Here is a 15,057-nt window from a genome sequence, read left to right on the forward strand (position 1 = left end):
TATTCATTAAAAATATTGTGGTTCCTTTTACTGAAAGAAAGCCTCATCTAAATTTTCTAGAAATAAAACACACTTTTTATTCCCTCTTCATCTGTGAGTGCCTTAGGGGTATCTTTGTATTTTAAGCACCTGGCTAGTACCTGACACTTAGCAGGGGCTCAATGTTGGTTGATTAATACAAAAATGCCATGCACTTTAATTCTCCTAATCTAAGGAAGTATAATTTCTCTGAAGATAAAAAGTATTAAGAACTTGACAAAGTCTGTTTTATAACTGGAATTTTACCAATGGATTTGTATATAGTGGTCAGTCACTCAACATGTAGGAGTCTGGGGGATAAGACTCTAAATTTGAGACATAGCACCTCATACCCATAAGAATGGCTACTATTAAAAAACAAACAAACAGGAAACAAGTGTCAGCAAGGATGTGAATAAATTGGAACCCCTGTGCAATGTTAGTAGCTGTTCCTCAAAAATATAAAAATAGAATTCTATATTTTCGAGCTATTTCACTTCTGGGTATATACCCCAAAGAATTGAAAGCAGGGTCTCAAACAGATAATTGTACACCCATGTTCTTAGCATCATTATTCACAATAACTAAAATGTAAAAGCAACCCAGTGTCCATCAGCAGAGAATGGGTAAGTGGAATGTGGTATATATATACAATAGGATATTATTCAGCCTTAAAAGAAGAAAATTCTGGCACATGCTACAACATGAATAAACCATGAGGACATTATGCTAAACAAAATAAATCAGTCACAAAAAGGCAAATGCTGCATGCTTCCACTTACATAAGGTACTTACAATAGTCAAAATCATAGAAACAGATCCTGAACAGGCAGGGGCACAGTGGAGAGAGCAGCGGCCTGGGACGCAGAGGACCCAAGTTCAAAACCTCAAGGTCACTGTCTTGTGTGAAGGCTCACCAGCTAGAGTGCACTGCCTTGCACTCTAGGGTCACTGCCTTGAGTATGGGATCATAGATATGACCCCATGGCCACTGGCTTGAACCCAAAGGTCACTGGTTTGAAGCCCTAGGTCACTGGCTTGAGCAAGAGGTCATTGGCTCAGCTGGAGCCACCTGGTCTAGGCACATATGAGAAAGTAATCAATGAACAACTAAGGTGATGTAATGAAAAACTGATGCTTCTCATCTTTCTCCCTTCCTGTCTGTCTATCCCTATCTGTTCCTCTCTCTGTCTCTGTCTCACTGTCTCTCTCTCTCTTGCTTAAAAAAAGAAATCATAGAAGCAGAAAGTTGAATGATAGTGGCCTGGAGTTAGAAGGATAGAGGAATGGAATGTTACAGTTCAGTAAGTATACAGTTTCAGTTTTATAAGATAAAAAGAATTATGGAGATGGTTGGCAGTGGTAGCTGCACAACATTATGAATATTTTAATAACACTGAATGTATGCTTAAATATGGTTAAGATGGTAAATTTTATGTTATGTACATTCTACCACATGAGATTTAAAAAAAAAATCTGTATATTGTAAGTATGATAAAGGTTTTGCCAATCACAAAGTCAATTCTAGGCAAACTACACCTTCAAATTTGCTTATGCTCAGGATGATTTCTGCCTTAAAGGTCCCTGTACTAATTCTCCTAGTTTTACAGTCTCCAAGTTAAAAAGGTTGAAAACCACTGATACATCCTGATTCAATTTTACCTAAGCATTATAGCTTTGATAATCTTTCTTTATTTCTAAACTAACTTCTATTCTAGCCAGATACTGAAATTCTATGCAAAGTATAACTATACACTTTCTCTTGAACTCAAGCTCAAGGGACAAAAACATGAGAATTTGGAGAGCTGACCAATCCCCTCCTGTCCTTGGAAAAGCCTGATCAACTTTAAACTCAACTCAAAATATCAGATTTAGAAAAGTAGTAATGATAATTTTAAAAAGGTTGCAGTTTTTCAGAAAAGTAGAATTGATCATTTTGATGAAGTTGCTGTTTTTCTGAAAAGTAGGACTGATAATTTTGAAAAGGTAGCTGTTTTAACTACCCTTTTCAAATAATATGGTGTTTCTGAACCTGCAAGAAACTCGAGTTATTATCTAAAGTTATTGAGCAGTTAAAGATGAGCAACCTCCTGGAGTCTAACCTGGGACTCACAATGCATTTATAAAAAAGAGACGGGGGGGGGGGGGGGGAGGTGGTAAAAACATGTTGTAGATGTAAGAAATTATTTGTGAAGGTCTTGCCTGGCCAGGAGGTGGCACAGTGGATAGAGCATCGAACTGGGACATGGAGGACCCAGGTTTGAAACCCCAAGGTCACCGGCTTGAGTGCAGGCTCACCAGTTTGAGCGATGGGTCACTGCCTTGAGGGTGGGATCATAGACTTGACCCCATGGTTGTTGATCACTGGCTTGAGCCCAAAGATCACTGGCTTGAAGCTAAAGATCACTGGTTGGAGCCCAAGGTCACTGGTTTGAGCAAGGGGTCACTTGCTCTGCTGTAGCGCCCCGGTCAAGGCACATATGAGAAAGTAATCAATGAACAACTAAGGTACTGCAATGAAGAATTGAGAATTGATGCTTCTCATCTCTCTCCCTTCCTGTCTGTCTGTGCCTATCTGTCCCCTCTCTCTCTCTCACTCTCTCTCTCTCTCTCTCTCTCTGTCTCTGTCAAAAGAAAGAAGGAAAGAAAGAAAGAAAAAAGAAATTATTTGTGAGGGTCTCATTAGTTATTAATTTCCAAGAGCTTGGAGATCTCACAGGGCCTCAAAAGTTTTTTGTAATGGTACATGAACCCTTATGTTCTTATTATATTGCACATGTGAGGTCTCCTCTGTTGTTTAATTACACAAGATTCTATCCTATCCAAAGGAGATTCCAAATTTGCCTTCACAATTAGCTCATGGATATTAAACAGGAGACTTGTGTCCTTTCTGTTGGACAGCAAACTATACTCTCTGAATGTAGGACATTGTGATACCAAGGAAAGTGTAGACTTAAACGTTTCTAAGGGACTGTGTATATTTGTATATTAATATCACCATTTGCTATAATGAGAGTCTGCAACTTTCAGATATTTTAAAACAATATATTTTAATGTTACTATGATATCTCCTGGGGACAATAACATTTGAAATTTATGAAATTAATAGTAATTTCAATAATGAAGTGTGTCTCATGATTGAGTCCTATTTTGGTTCAGGGTACAAATACATATTAAAGCACTCAAGTCTTTCAAACCTGGGACTAAAGATTTAATACATCCATCTACTGACTTTATCAGCTACTCAAGTGAATGCTAGATGAACAGTACTACAAAAGGAAGAGACACGTATGTCCACAGAGCCCAGCAGACTGATCCCACTGTCACAAATCCTTGATAGAATTGTTGGCCTGTCCATGCCACTTTCCACATCCCCTGCCTCAATCACCAATATTGAAACATGTCACTCTTCTCACACTGCCATGGATTATCGTGGGGGGTGACAAGTGTTCCTTGTGTGGTGGGTGCTGCAGCGTCCAATATGAGGAATCAGATTCTAAAGGAAACAGTTAAAATTACCATTGAAAGACTCATAAATACTCAGTGTGCATTAGTTTAATTAATTCTTACAGGAATTCTTTAAAGCAGCTACTGTTATTTTCTCTGATTCACAAATTAAGATCTAAGTCAGAGAGAAATCTTAGTTCTTATAACTTGTCCAGAGTCATAGACAATAGGTCATAGGATCTTTGGGAAGGTGCCATATAGGAGATGAATGTTTTCATTTCTCAATAATCCCAACACACCCTGTTTTCTCTTTAGCATTGGCACAAATGCCTATTTAGTTAGTTCCACATGACACAGTGATCCTGAATTTATGGCTAATATATAATTATAATTATATATATATATATGTAAAGTTGAAATCTTTAACAACTACATTAAAATATGTTGTGAGATGATTGTACTGTGAGAAGCATTAAAAATCTAAGATCAAGTGTGAAGTAGCAAGGCCATTTCCCATCCATGGGCAATATGCTCTTTTAATTATGAAAAGACATGCAAAATAGGTGACTCTCTTTTAACTTTATATATATATATATAAAGTTATATTTAATATATATATATAAATATATATATTTATATATATATTTATATATATTTTTTAAATGATCTAATTAGAATAAGTAAGCTAATAGAAGTTAAATGCTCATGGCATGTGATTCTAGCTTTTCCAGCCCATCAGTACTATTGTGCTGAACTTAGTATGGCCAAAGACCACCCTGAACTGTTGGGATGAAACCAAGTGGTATTATCTAGACAGTATAATTCAAATTTGAGGAAGTTGTGTTTGTGGATTATTGTGTTCTCAAATAGCTTATGCACTCAATTCTTTCAAATTGAACAGCATTCTTTTTTTTTAAAGATTTTATTTATTCATTTTATAGGAGAGAGAGAGAGAGAGAGAGAGCAAGGGTGGGGGCAGAAAGCATCAACTCCCATATGTGCCTTGACCAGGCAAGTCCAGGGTTTTGAATCAGCAACCTCAGCATTACAGATCAACGCTTGATCCACTGTACCACCACAGGTCAGGCTCAGTTTTAAAGTACATACATATTTGTTTAAAGAACAGTTCAATAAATAAAAGACTGTTCCATTTTAAGGGTACAGCATCTCACCTATTTCAGAGTGCATTCATTATAATTAACATCCTTAGTCCTTTTCCTCTATAATCCACTTTAGAACAGGGCAGTCCCCACTGTGAGGGCTAGAGGTATTGAGAAGTTTTCCAGAGGAAGTAGAAAATGAGCAGGACATTGAAGAAAGGGTGAGACTTAAATAAGGGAAAAATAAGAAGAAAATATAGCCCTAAGTAGAGAGTCCAGGGAGTAAAATTGTGGAGGCAGAAAATAAGCAACCCACATCTGCTTTCTCTGTGCTGCACTATAGCAGCCAAACACAAGACGCAACAGGGCAGACATTGTCTCCAGTTTCAAACGGCCATCCTCCTGGCCCAGAAATCCCACAGTACTGCTGTGGTCATATCACTATTTCCCTCACCACAATGATTTGTACATTATTGCACAGAATAAACGTCAGATCTCTCCAACCCATTATTCCCTTTCCTGACTTTAGACAAGATGACCACACTTTCTACTTTGCTGAGAAAACAGAACAGAACAGAGCCTGCTTTTCTACTCAATGCAAAACTCACTAACTTACATCTGCGCAAAAATGCCTTCCTTCTTGTGTTAATAATTTGTTTTTTTCTTTAAAGCCAATCCTCCATCTGTGCTTTGAAACTATTTCCCTCCTACCTTCTCACATACATTATATGATCAATAATTAGTTTGTCCTTGCATATTTAGCACCTCCTTCCTAAATAATCCTTTTAAATATGCTTTTCTTTCCAAATTTTAAATAACTGCCTCGAACCCCCAGTTTGTGTGCCATTTCACTCATTTTCACAAACTTCCTGAATTGTCTGAACTCTTGACTTCCTTCTCTTTACCTCCCATTCTATAACCACTTTAATCTGGCCTTGTTTGTCATTACGTGACAAGCTCAACAATGACCTTTATAGTGTTAAACTGAACAGTGTTCATTCCTCATTTTACTTGAATTGTTAGCAGATGTCAACAATGTTGACTATGTCTTCTTCCAAATACCCTCTTCACTTGCCTTTTGGGATGCATCATCACTCTCAAGTTCTTTCCCCTTCTCAATATCCAATGCAGAATGGTCCCCTTCTACCAGTCCACTAAATGCTAAGATTCCCCAAGATCATCTTCGCCTTTGTCTCTTCTTAATCTATGATCTGTACCAAAGAGCATCAGCTACATCCAAGGCTTCCATCAATATCTTAATCCAGCCTGACCAGTGGTGGCCCAGTAAATAGAACATCCATCTGAAATGCTGAGGTCCCAGGTTCAAAATCCCAAGGCACCAGCTTGAGCATGGGCTCACCAGCTTGAATGTGGGGTTGCCATCTTGAGTGTGGGATCATAGACGTAATCCCATGGCCACTGGCTTGAGCCCAAAGGTCACTGGCTTGAAGCTCAAGGTCACTGCCTTGAGCCCAAAGTTGCTGGCTTGAGTGTGGGATCATAGAAATGACCCCATTGTCACTGGCATGAACTCAGGGTTTCTAGCTTGAAGCCCAAGGTTGCTGGCTTGAGTTCAAGGTCACTGGCTTGAGCAAGGGGTAGCTGACTTGGCTGAAGCCCCCGGGTCAAGGCAAGTATGAGAAAGCAATCAGTAAACAACTAAGGTACTGCAACTATGAGTTGATGATTCTCATCTCTCTCTCTCAAAAATATCTTAATCCAGGTGACTCACAAGAATTTTAGTTAAACATTTGATTTTGGGGTAATTGTAGATTCATACGCAGTTGTAAAAAATAATACAATAATACAAAGAAATCTTATGGTCTAGCTTGTGGTGGCACAGTGGATAAAGCATCAACCTGGAACACTGAAGTCTCTGATTTGAAACCATAGGCTTGCTCAGTCAAGGCACATACAACAAGCAATGAGTAACTAAAGTGAAGCAACTGTGAGTTGATACTTCCGACTCCCCATCCCTCCTTCTTTTTCCTCTCCCTGTAAAATCAATAAACAAATTTTTTTTAAAAAAAGAAAGATCTTATCTGACCAGGTGGTGGTGCAGTGGATAGAGTGTCGGACTGGGATGCGAAGGACCCAGGTTCTAGACCCTAAGGTCGCCAGCTTGAGTGTGGGCTTATCTGGCTTGAGCAAAAGTTCACCAGCTTGGACCCAAGGTCACTGGCCTGAGCAAGGGGTTACTCGGTCTGCTGAAGGCCTCCAGTCAAGGCACATATGAGAAAGCAATCAATGAACACTAAGGTGTCGCAATGAAAAACTAATGATTGATGCTTCTCTCTCTGTTCCTGTCTGTCTGTCCCTATCTATCCCTCTCTCTGACTCTCTCTCTCTTTCTCTGTAAAAAAAAAAAAAGAAAAGAAAAAGAAAGACCTTATGTATCTTTTACCAGTTTTGTCCAATGATAACATCTTATAAAATTATAGTGCAATATCATAACCAGGATATTGATATCGATACAGCCCAGATAGAGAATGCTCTCATCAATCCCAGGATTCCTCATGTTGCCCTTTTATAGGCACACCCACTTCTTCTCACCCCTGCCCTTCCATTCATTTGTTCTCCATTTCTACAATTATGTCGTTTCAAAGATATTACATAAATGGAAGCATACAGTATATAATATTTTGAGAATGGCTTTTTTTTTACATAGCTAATTGTCTGGACAGTCATCCAAGATGTTGTGTGTATCAATAGTTTGTTATTTTTATTGACAAATAATATTCTATGATATAAATATACCGCAGCTTGTTTATTGTTCACCCATTGAAGGACATCTGGGTTATTTCCAGATTCCAGCTATTATAAATAAAAGTTGCTTCTCTGTGAATATATGTTTTTATTTCTCTGAGATAAATGCCCAAAAGTTGAGTTGCTGGATTGTATGATAGCTGCATGTTGTTACTGTTTAAGTAATTGCCAGGAGGGTTTCATTGTGACCGTACCATTTTACATTTGCACCATTCATATATGACTGATCCAGTTTGTCCATATTCTTGCAAGCATTTGGTATTGTTATTAATTATTTATTTTAGCCATTCTGTGTAGGTATACAGTGATATCTTATCATGGTTTTAATTTGAATTTTCCTAAGGACTAATGATGTTGAACAAGATTTTCTTATTAACCATCTGCATATCCTCCTCTGTAAAATGTTTCTTCATGTCTTTTGTATTGTGGAGTTGGTAATCTGTAAATGCTAACTGATAATTATCTTGGTATTCTAGTGACTTTATATAAAGAGATAATATCTACAGTAGGGTTAAAGGAAACTTTACACATAAGTAATAAAAAACAACAAATTATTGTCTTGATATTTGTCATATCAAATAAATTTATTTGCCTCCTTAATAATTAGTGTTTGCAATAAAAATATTCTTAAATTTTCCAAGTATGTGTACATTTTTAAACTACTGCTTCTTTCTCACTAAATTAGAAATACATAAAATACTCTCAGCAATTTACATTACAATTATTATTAAAGTGAGAGGCAAGGAGACAGACTCCAGCACTTGCTGGGATCCACCCGGCAAACCCCCTATGAGGTGATGCTCTGCCTGTCTGGTGCCATTGCTCTTTTGCTTGTCAACTGAGCCATTTTAGCACCTGAGGTGCAGCCATGGTGCCATCCTCAGCACCCCTGGGCCAACTTGCTCAAATGAGCCATGGCTGCAGGAGGGAATAGAGAGAAATAGAAAGGGAGGGGTGGAGAAGCAGATGGGCTATTCTCCTGTGTGCCCTGACCAGGAATAGAACCCAGGAGTTCCATATGCTGGTCTGACACTCTATTACTTAATCAACCAGCCAGAGCTTCAGCAATTTTATAGAATAACAATTTTAATGAAAAACTGATTATGTTAATAAAAAGATTAACTTTGTCAATAAAATGACATAAAGCAGAGTTTGTTCATATGGCCTTCTCACATAATTGATAAATTATCACAAGCTCTTCACAGTGTGAGCTCTGTTTATTTACTGTTTCATTCATTGCATATAATAGAATGTCACCAAAATATTGTTTGAGACATTAAGAATACAAAAGAAATGATAATAAAATAGTCCCTCTACCCCTGAAAACCACATAGATCTTCTGTGAGGAAAAAAATTAAAGACTACTAGAAACTATGAAGAATAAAATATGTAGGACTAAGTAAAAAGGTAAGGCAAAGTAAGAGAGAAAGCAAGGGATAGGTTACTTACAGAAGACTTACAAGAAAAAAAAATTTAATCTGTATCTCTTAAAATGCCTTATTAGGACATTAAGTCATCAGGTGAGAGAGAGAAACATGGCTGGAAATGGGAAACAATGCAGGTAAAAGTAAAAGGTACAGAAGCAGGAACAGTTAGAACTTGGGTAAGAAAGGGTAAAATTACTGATTTGTACAAATTTAGGATAGCCACAACAAAAATGTTTTGATCTACTTGTACAACTATAAATGAGAGAGTTTCTAAATATGATTCAGAATGCAGTAACAGTATAGACTATAAGATATCAAATAGTTCCCAATCTTTCCTTTTGCCACAGCCAATTTATTTCTCAGATTTATAAGTATTGCTTAAACTTGAGACATGAGTTCTGCAACCTTGGATTAGGCTCGCATTTCAGTGGACCGATATACCAAATACCAGCCATGACTCCAACAGCCTGTAGAAATGAGGTAGCATTCTATTTCCTATGCGAGCTTCACTTATAGAAAAAAAAAATTCTTGTTAAATTTTAAGTTATTTTAAAAATAGCTCAGAAGTTAACCATGTAAGTCCAATAGAAAAGATGCAAGATTTTATGTTGCTGAATGCACTGAAAATTTAGACTGATATTTCAACACAGCAAAAGTTATGTTCTCCAATATCATTATTACTAGTTTATATTTCCTGTAATTTAGGTGTTTCTTCTGTGTATTTGACATTCTGCTATGGTCATCTGATTTGTAATGGTGATTAGGATGGAAGGAGGAAATGTGTTCATCTTCACAGTAATTCTAAGAGCTATATATTACTTAATGTAATATGTTTTCAGACTTAAAACTGATACAACAGATCTGGGATTAGAACCAATGCTGTAGCTCATGTTTTGAACACCTCTGCTCCTCCCTTGGCTAAAGCAAAGGGCTATAAAATAGACTCATAGCATATAGGTTGGATGAGTTAATGAAAGACAAATATAGAAGGATTTTGAGAAAAATTTTTAAAATTTGGACTTGATTCTTAAGATACATTTATTTACCAGTGTCTATGTGCTCAATAAATTTTTTTGAATGAATGAATATAAATTTAAGTGAGGTGATTGTTAAACCAGTCTCTCCTCCTAACATTCAATGGTAGTATGAATCACAAAATAAAATAAGGTAAAATAAAATAACCACAACCAAACGGAGGTAGGTAATTCATTGTCTTTAAAAGACTTCACTTGTCAAGTCCAGTCAGCCACAAAATGCCTGGACTGTGACTTTCTGATTTGAATATCCATACTTCTGAAAGATCTGGCTAACTAAATCAGATTAGCAAGATTTCTCACTCTATCACATTTTTACTAAAATAGCTAAGCATAGCAATATTAATTAACACAATTAGTCTTTACCATTTAAAGGAAAAAAAAAAGAGACTTCCACAATAATCCATGACTTTTTTCAATTACTGCTTGGACCAACCTTAGTTATATCTAGGTTGACAGGCTCAATTTTAAAAATGTTCTGTTTCAATTAATTCAAAACTCAATTTTTAAACAAAGTTTAATCTAAAACTTTATTCTCATCTCAAATACTTCGAGAGGACCTGAGACCAAATCAGCATCAAAATTCTGTTGTGTCGTTGTTCTATTCAATGAGTAAAACTTAATCACAGAGAAGTGTTTCCAATCTCTCCTTTGCTAGACTCTATTAGAAGAGTTAATGCTTCATCTCAGGTCTCTCTGTGTCTGAAATAGCATGAATAAAAACCATGACAAAAAATAAGGGAAGAGGGGTCAACTCTCTGATCCTTTATTTTCCTGTTTTTTCAACCTTGAGACTGTATGGGGCAATGTTACTTCCATAACAACATGGTCAGCTTATATTTACCCTTTCTAATAAATATTTTTATTGGGCCTAGTGTGAAATAAAATATAGCTATATCTTTTTTCCCTTCACTGAGCATATTATAGTGAATTGGTAACATCTGCTTTATTTTACAGGTTGCCTTTTGAAAGGATTTGTCATTATACATCTCAGTTTTTACCTGAAACTTTTTTCCTAATGGGTCAATATATCCTCAAAGAAACAAAAATACCAGGAGATCAAATACATGATCTGTTTGATAATTTCAAAATTTAGCAGTAAATATGTTGTCTGTAAAAACATCATTATTATTAAGTTGTCCTTACACTAATTTTTAATGGATAGTATTCCTATCACATATAACCTGGAATTAAATATTTGAGACCGTATAGGTTGACAATGAAAAATAATTTGTCCTTCCTTCTTTGTTACAGCCCAGCCACATTATTCAAAAGCTACAATTAGCAAGTTTCTCCAGCTGTCCTATGATGAAGGAGGTCCATCCATTAGAATAGAGAGGGAATAACAAAAATTTTAATGGAAATAAGTTATTGTAGCTGACTAATTTAACCTTACAAACCACTTCTCTTCCTGTTTAAGGTTGCTACTGTTTTTGGTTTATAGGAACCCAGCCTCTTTTATTTTTACTTCAGAAATGGAATACTTTATTACAGAGGGGGGGAAAAACCCACAGCGTTTCCAAGATTTTGTGGAACTTTGCTGTCAAGCTTATAATATTGTCAGGTGGCACAGCCAACTGTTCTTGAACCTGCTAGAAATGGTAAGTCCCATGGGGAAATAACAAAAATAATAAGCTTCATTTATGTCTATCTTTTGGTAGACTATTTTTGCTAATGGCTTGGAGTTTCCCAAAGAGCTATTCAAAACAGAAAGAAATGGACAAACTAAAAATACCAATGTGTTGTTTATAAATACATTTCTTAAAAATTCATTACATTAGTTCATAGTAATAGTTGCAAATATTTCTATTCAAGATAATACTGATATAATCAGGGACTATCTCAGTATTTTTTATTAAGATCAAGCACAGTAATTTAAAATATTGTATCAGTTGTATTGTGCTTTAATTTTTTTTTCCAAAAGTGCTTTTAAAAAACTATCACATTTACACATTGTATCAACCCAATGATACAGACCAGGCAAGGATTGTTCCTGTCTTCCCTCCCAATCACTGCCTTTAATCATTTGCTTGTTATACAGATTAGAAACTAAGAGTCAAAAATGTGAGATGACTTGCTAGCAACTCAACCAGAGAAAGCTATTTCTAGTAGTACACATTGGGTCCGCTGGGTCATGGTCCTATATGCTCTCTAAATTTAATGTTTCATTCTATTGTCCAATATAAAGAGATGATGGTCAGCTAGCTACACAGGGTGAGAAGAAAAGGGTTTGTTAGAAATATACAGTATTCTGGGAAAAGAATGTAATGTTTAATTTGGTCACATACATACACACTAGTAATTGCAACGAACTGTAGGGGAGAGATACAACTTGGTAGATCAGTATGGTGTTTGGAGTCAATATGATTATCAAAAATAACTGGTTTAAAGGGTTCAGTTGACAATAACTTTACCAGATGCTATTAAGGGCACAAACTTGGTAGCCAGAACTTCCAGGGTTTGAATCTTAGTTTTTGCATTTACTGGCTACATTCCTCAGGTTATGCTACTGAACTCCAGTAAGACTGTTCTCTCATCTATTAAATGAAGCTAATAGCATATACTTGGTAGATATAGGATTAATGAATGCATAACCTAATAGTGAATACTTTGCATGAGCACTATGCTAAGACTTTTATGTGTATTAATTGATTTACATTTCATAGTAACCCTAGTAGACAATTAATGCAAAGTACTTAAAACAGTACCTGCCATATACATAGTAGGGTTCAGCTAATTTATTATACTAGATCCTTATTAATCTGTAACAGTACTGTCCAATACAGTATCCCCTAGTCACTTGTGGTTATTTAAATTTAAATTAATTAGTATTGAATAAAATTTTAAATTCAGCTCCTTAGGCTCACTAGCCACATTTCAAGTACTCAATAGCACCTCAATGGACACATGTGGCTAGTGATACCACACAGGAGAGCACAGTTATAAAACATTCCTATCATTTCAGAAAAGTGCTATTAGGTATTATTGAAAATGTTAACCTTGTTGCAATGAAGATTTGATTTGGATCATTGTTTTAATTTTTTTTTTTTTAGCAGGGGTGGGGGGTGGGACAGACAGGCTGGAAAAGAGAGATGAGAAGCATAAATTCTTCATTGCATCACCTTAGTCATTTATTGATTGTTTTCTCATATGTAACTTGACACAGGGACTCCAGCAAAATGAGTGACCCCGTGTTCAAGCTAGTGACCATGATGAGGTCATGTCTATGATCCAATGCTCAAAATGGCGTCCCAGTGCTCAAGCTGGTGAGCTTGCGCTCAAGCCAATGAGCCCGTGCTCAAGCCTGTGACCTTGGGGTTTTGAAACTGGGTCCTCAGCATCCCAGGCTAATGCTTTATTTCCTGTGTCACCACCTGGTCAGGCTAATCCTTGTTTTAACTTTAAAACAACATATGTACCTTCCTTTTATTTTCTCTGTCTTAAAAATGGAAATTTCTAAAAATATTATAAACATGTAGCCCCTCACAGATAAAGACATTTGTTTTTTCACGTGTAAACTGGATATATAAGGTTCTGTCCATCTCCAGAATTTTCAAGTTGGCTTTCCAATAATAAACAGTGACTCATATTGTAGATTTGTATTTTATCTCTCAATTCTGTTAGGCCATATTGCGATTATGAGATGCCTTATGGTTCATAATCTGTGTTTGTACCATAAAGTAAACTCTACAAGGACAGAGTCTGTGACCTTGACTCCATTTACATAATAAATATTCAGAGAGTGTCAACTCTAATATCTACTTGGGCTCTTGCAGGCTCTAAGTCATGAATCCATGAGCTCCTGAGTATTTATTATATGCCAGAAATAGTGGAGGATACATTATCATAATAGACCTAGTCAGTCCTAAATTTTTCAATTTAATAAGGAAGATAAATTTCATGTATACAAGTAATTGAGGTATTCAGAATTTCCAAATGTCTATAATGCTGTAAATAATAATATACAAGAGTAAGTACCATATTAACTACTACTTAAACCTGTCATAGACATTTGAAAAATAAACCCAGAGCAGAAAAGTACAAATATAGTTTATGCTGTTTCTCAGGAGACACTAAATTTATGCTGAATAATAATAAGTGAGCATGTTAATATGCACAAATGGCTTTTGGCAAAAATAGATTCAGAAAACTATTGGTAAGCTTTTTTCTCTTATTTAGTAAATAAACTTTTCTACCTACCTAAAAAGAAACCTTCTGACACGTCATAATATATTAAATAATCATTAAATTATAGTTAATGTAATCTTATTTCACTTAAAAATATAGATATATGGCATTTTTATGAAGTGTTTTAAAAATTCTCATAATATAATATTAAATTCAGGTGTTGAAGGTTTCTGGTAGATACTATATCCCCCCAAAATCTCCCTATGTTTTAACTATTCAAGTCCTGACTTTTAGGCTAAGGAGGAAAATTTGGCAATGAAGAACACTAATTAGGATTAAGCATACAATCTTAGATTTAGACTGTCACAGAAATAGAAACAAAGGTCAAAGGTAATGTGGACCAATTAAACCCAATATATATGTAAAGAGCAGTGTGTTATTCCCTCTGTTTCTGTTCATTTACCTCTTGATTTTCTTCTTTTCAGGTTTCACATGGCAGTCTGTAGATAAGTAAAACATCAGTAAAGGCCGTGGCCAATTGGCTCAGTGAAAGTGCGTTGGCCAGATGTGTGGAAGTCCTGCGTTAGATCTCCCAGTCAGGGCACACAGGAGAAGCACCCATCTGCTTCCCCACACCTAACCCCTCACTTCTCTCTCCCTCTTCCTCCTCCTCCTTCTCTCTGCAACCATGGCTCAATTAGAGCGAGTTGACCTCGGACCCTGAGGATGGCTCCATGGCCTCCACCTCAGGCGCTAAAAAATGGCTCCTGTTGCAACTGAGCAAAGGCCCCAGGTGGGAAGAGCATCGCCCCCTAGTGGGCTTTCCAGATGGATCCCAGTTGGAGCATATGTGGGAGACTCTCTGCCTCCCCTCTTCTCACTAAATTAAAAAAAAATGCATCAGTAAAGATTTCAGGGCCATACTTTCTGTACTATAGCTTCTTATAGTAAAAATCAAATTTAATTTATGAAAGATTATTTTCTTCCTATGTGGGTAATCTATGTTTCCCTCAATTCCTTTTTGAACTGACCCTTGCTGTGTAGGCTTCATTAAAAAAAAACTTAATCTACTGCATCATGACCCAGTTATAACTTGAGAAATACTTGATATGAGTCATAAATTCTATCTTCATGAAT

General features: G+C 36.3%; 1 protein-coding gene across 1 annotated transcript in view; it reads left to right on the plus strand.

Moving 5' to 3' along the window:
• The window catches only part of PIK3C2G (phosphatidylinositol-4-phosphate 3-kinase catalytic subunit type 2 gamma), a 352,443-nt gene that overhangs the window by 227,462 nt on the left and 109,924 nt on the right, over positions 1-15,057 (plus strand). Inside the window, 2 exon segments of the mRNA XM_066252620.1 lie at positions 10,538-10,541; positions 11,245-11,393. Of these exon segments, the coding sequence (XP_066108717.1) occupies positions 10,538-10,541; positions 11,245-11,393 (153 nt within the window).

The sequence above is a fragment of the Saccopteryx bilineata genome, chromosome 1 (genome assembly GCF_036850765.1).
Source record: "Saccopteryx bilineata isolate mSacBil1 chromosome 1, mSacBil1_pri_phased_curated, whole genome shotgun sequence".
NCBI lineage: Eukaryota > Metazoa > Chordata > Mammalia > Chiroptera > Emballonuridae > Saccopteryx > Saccopteryx bilineata.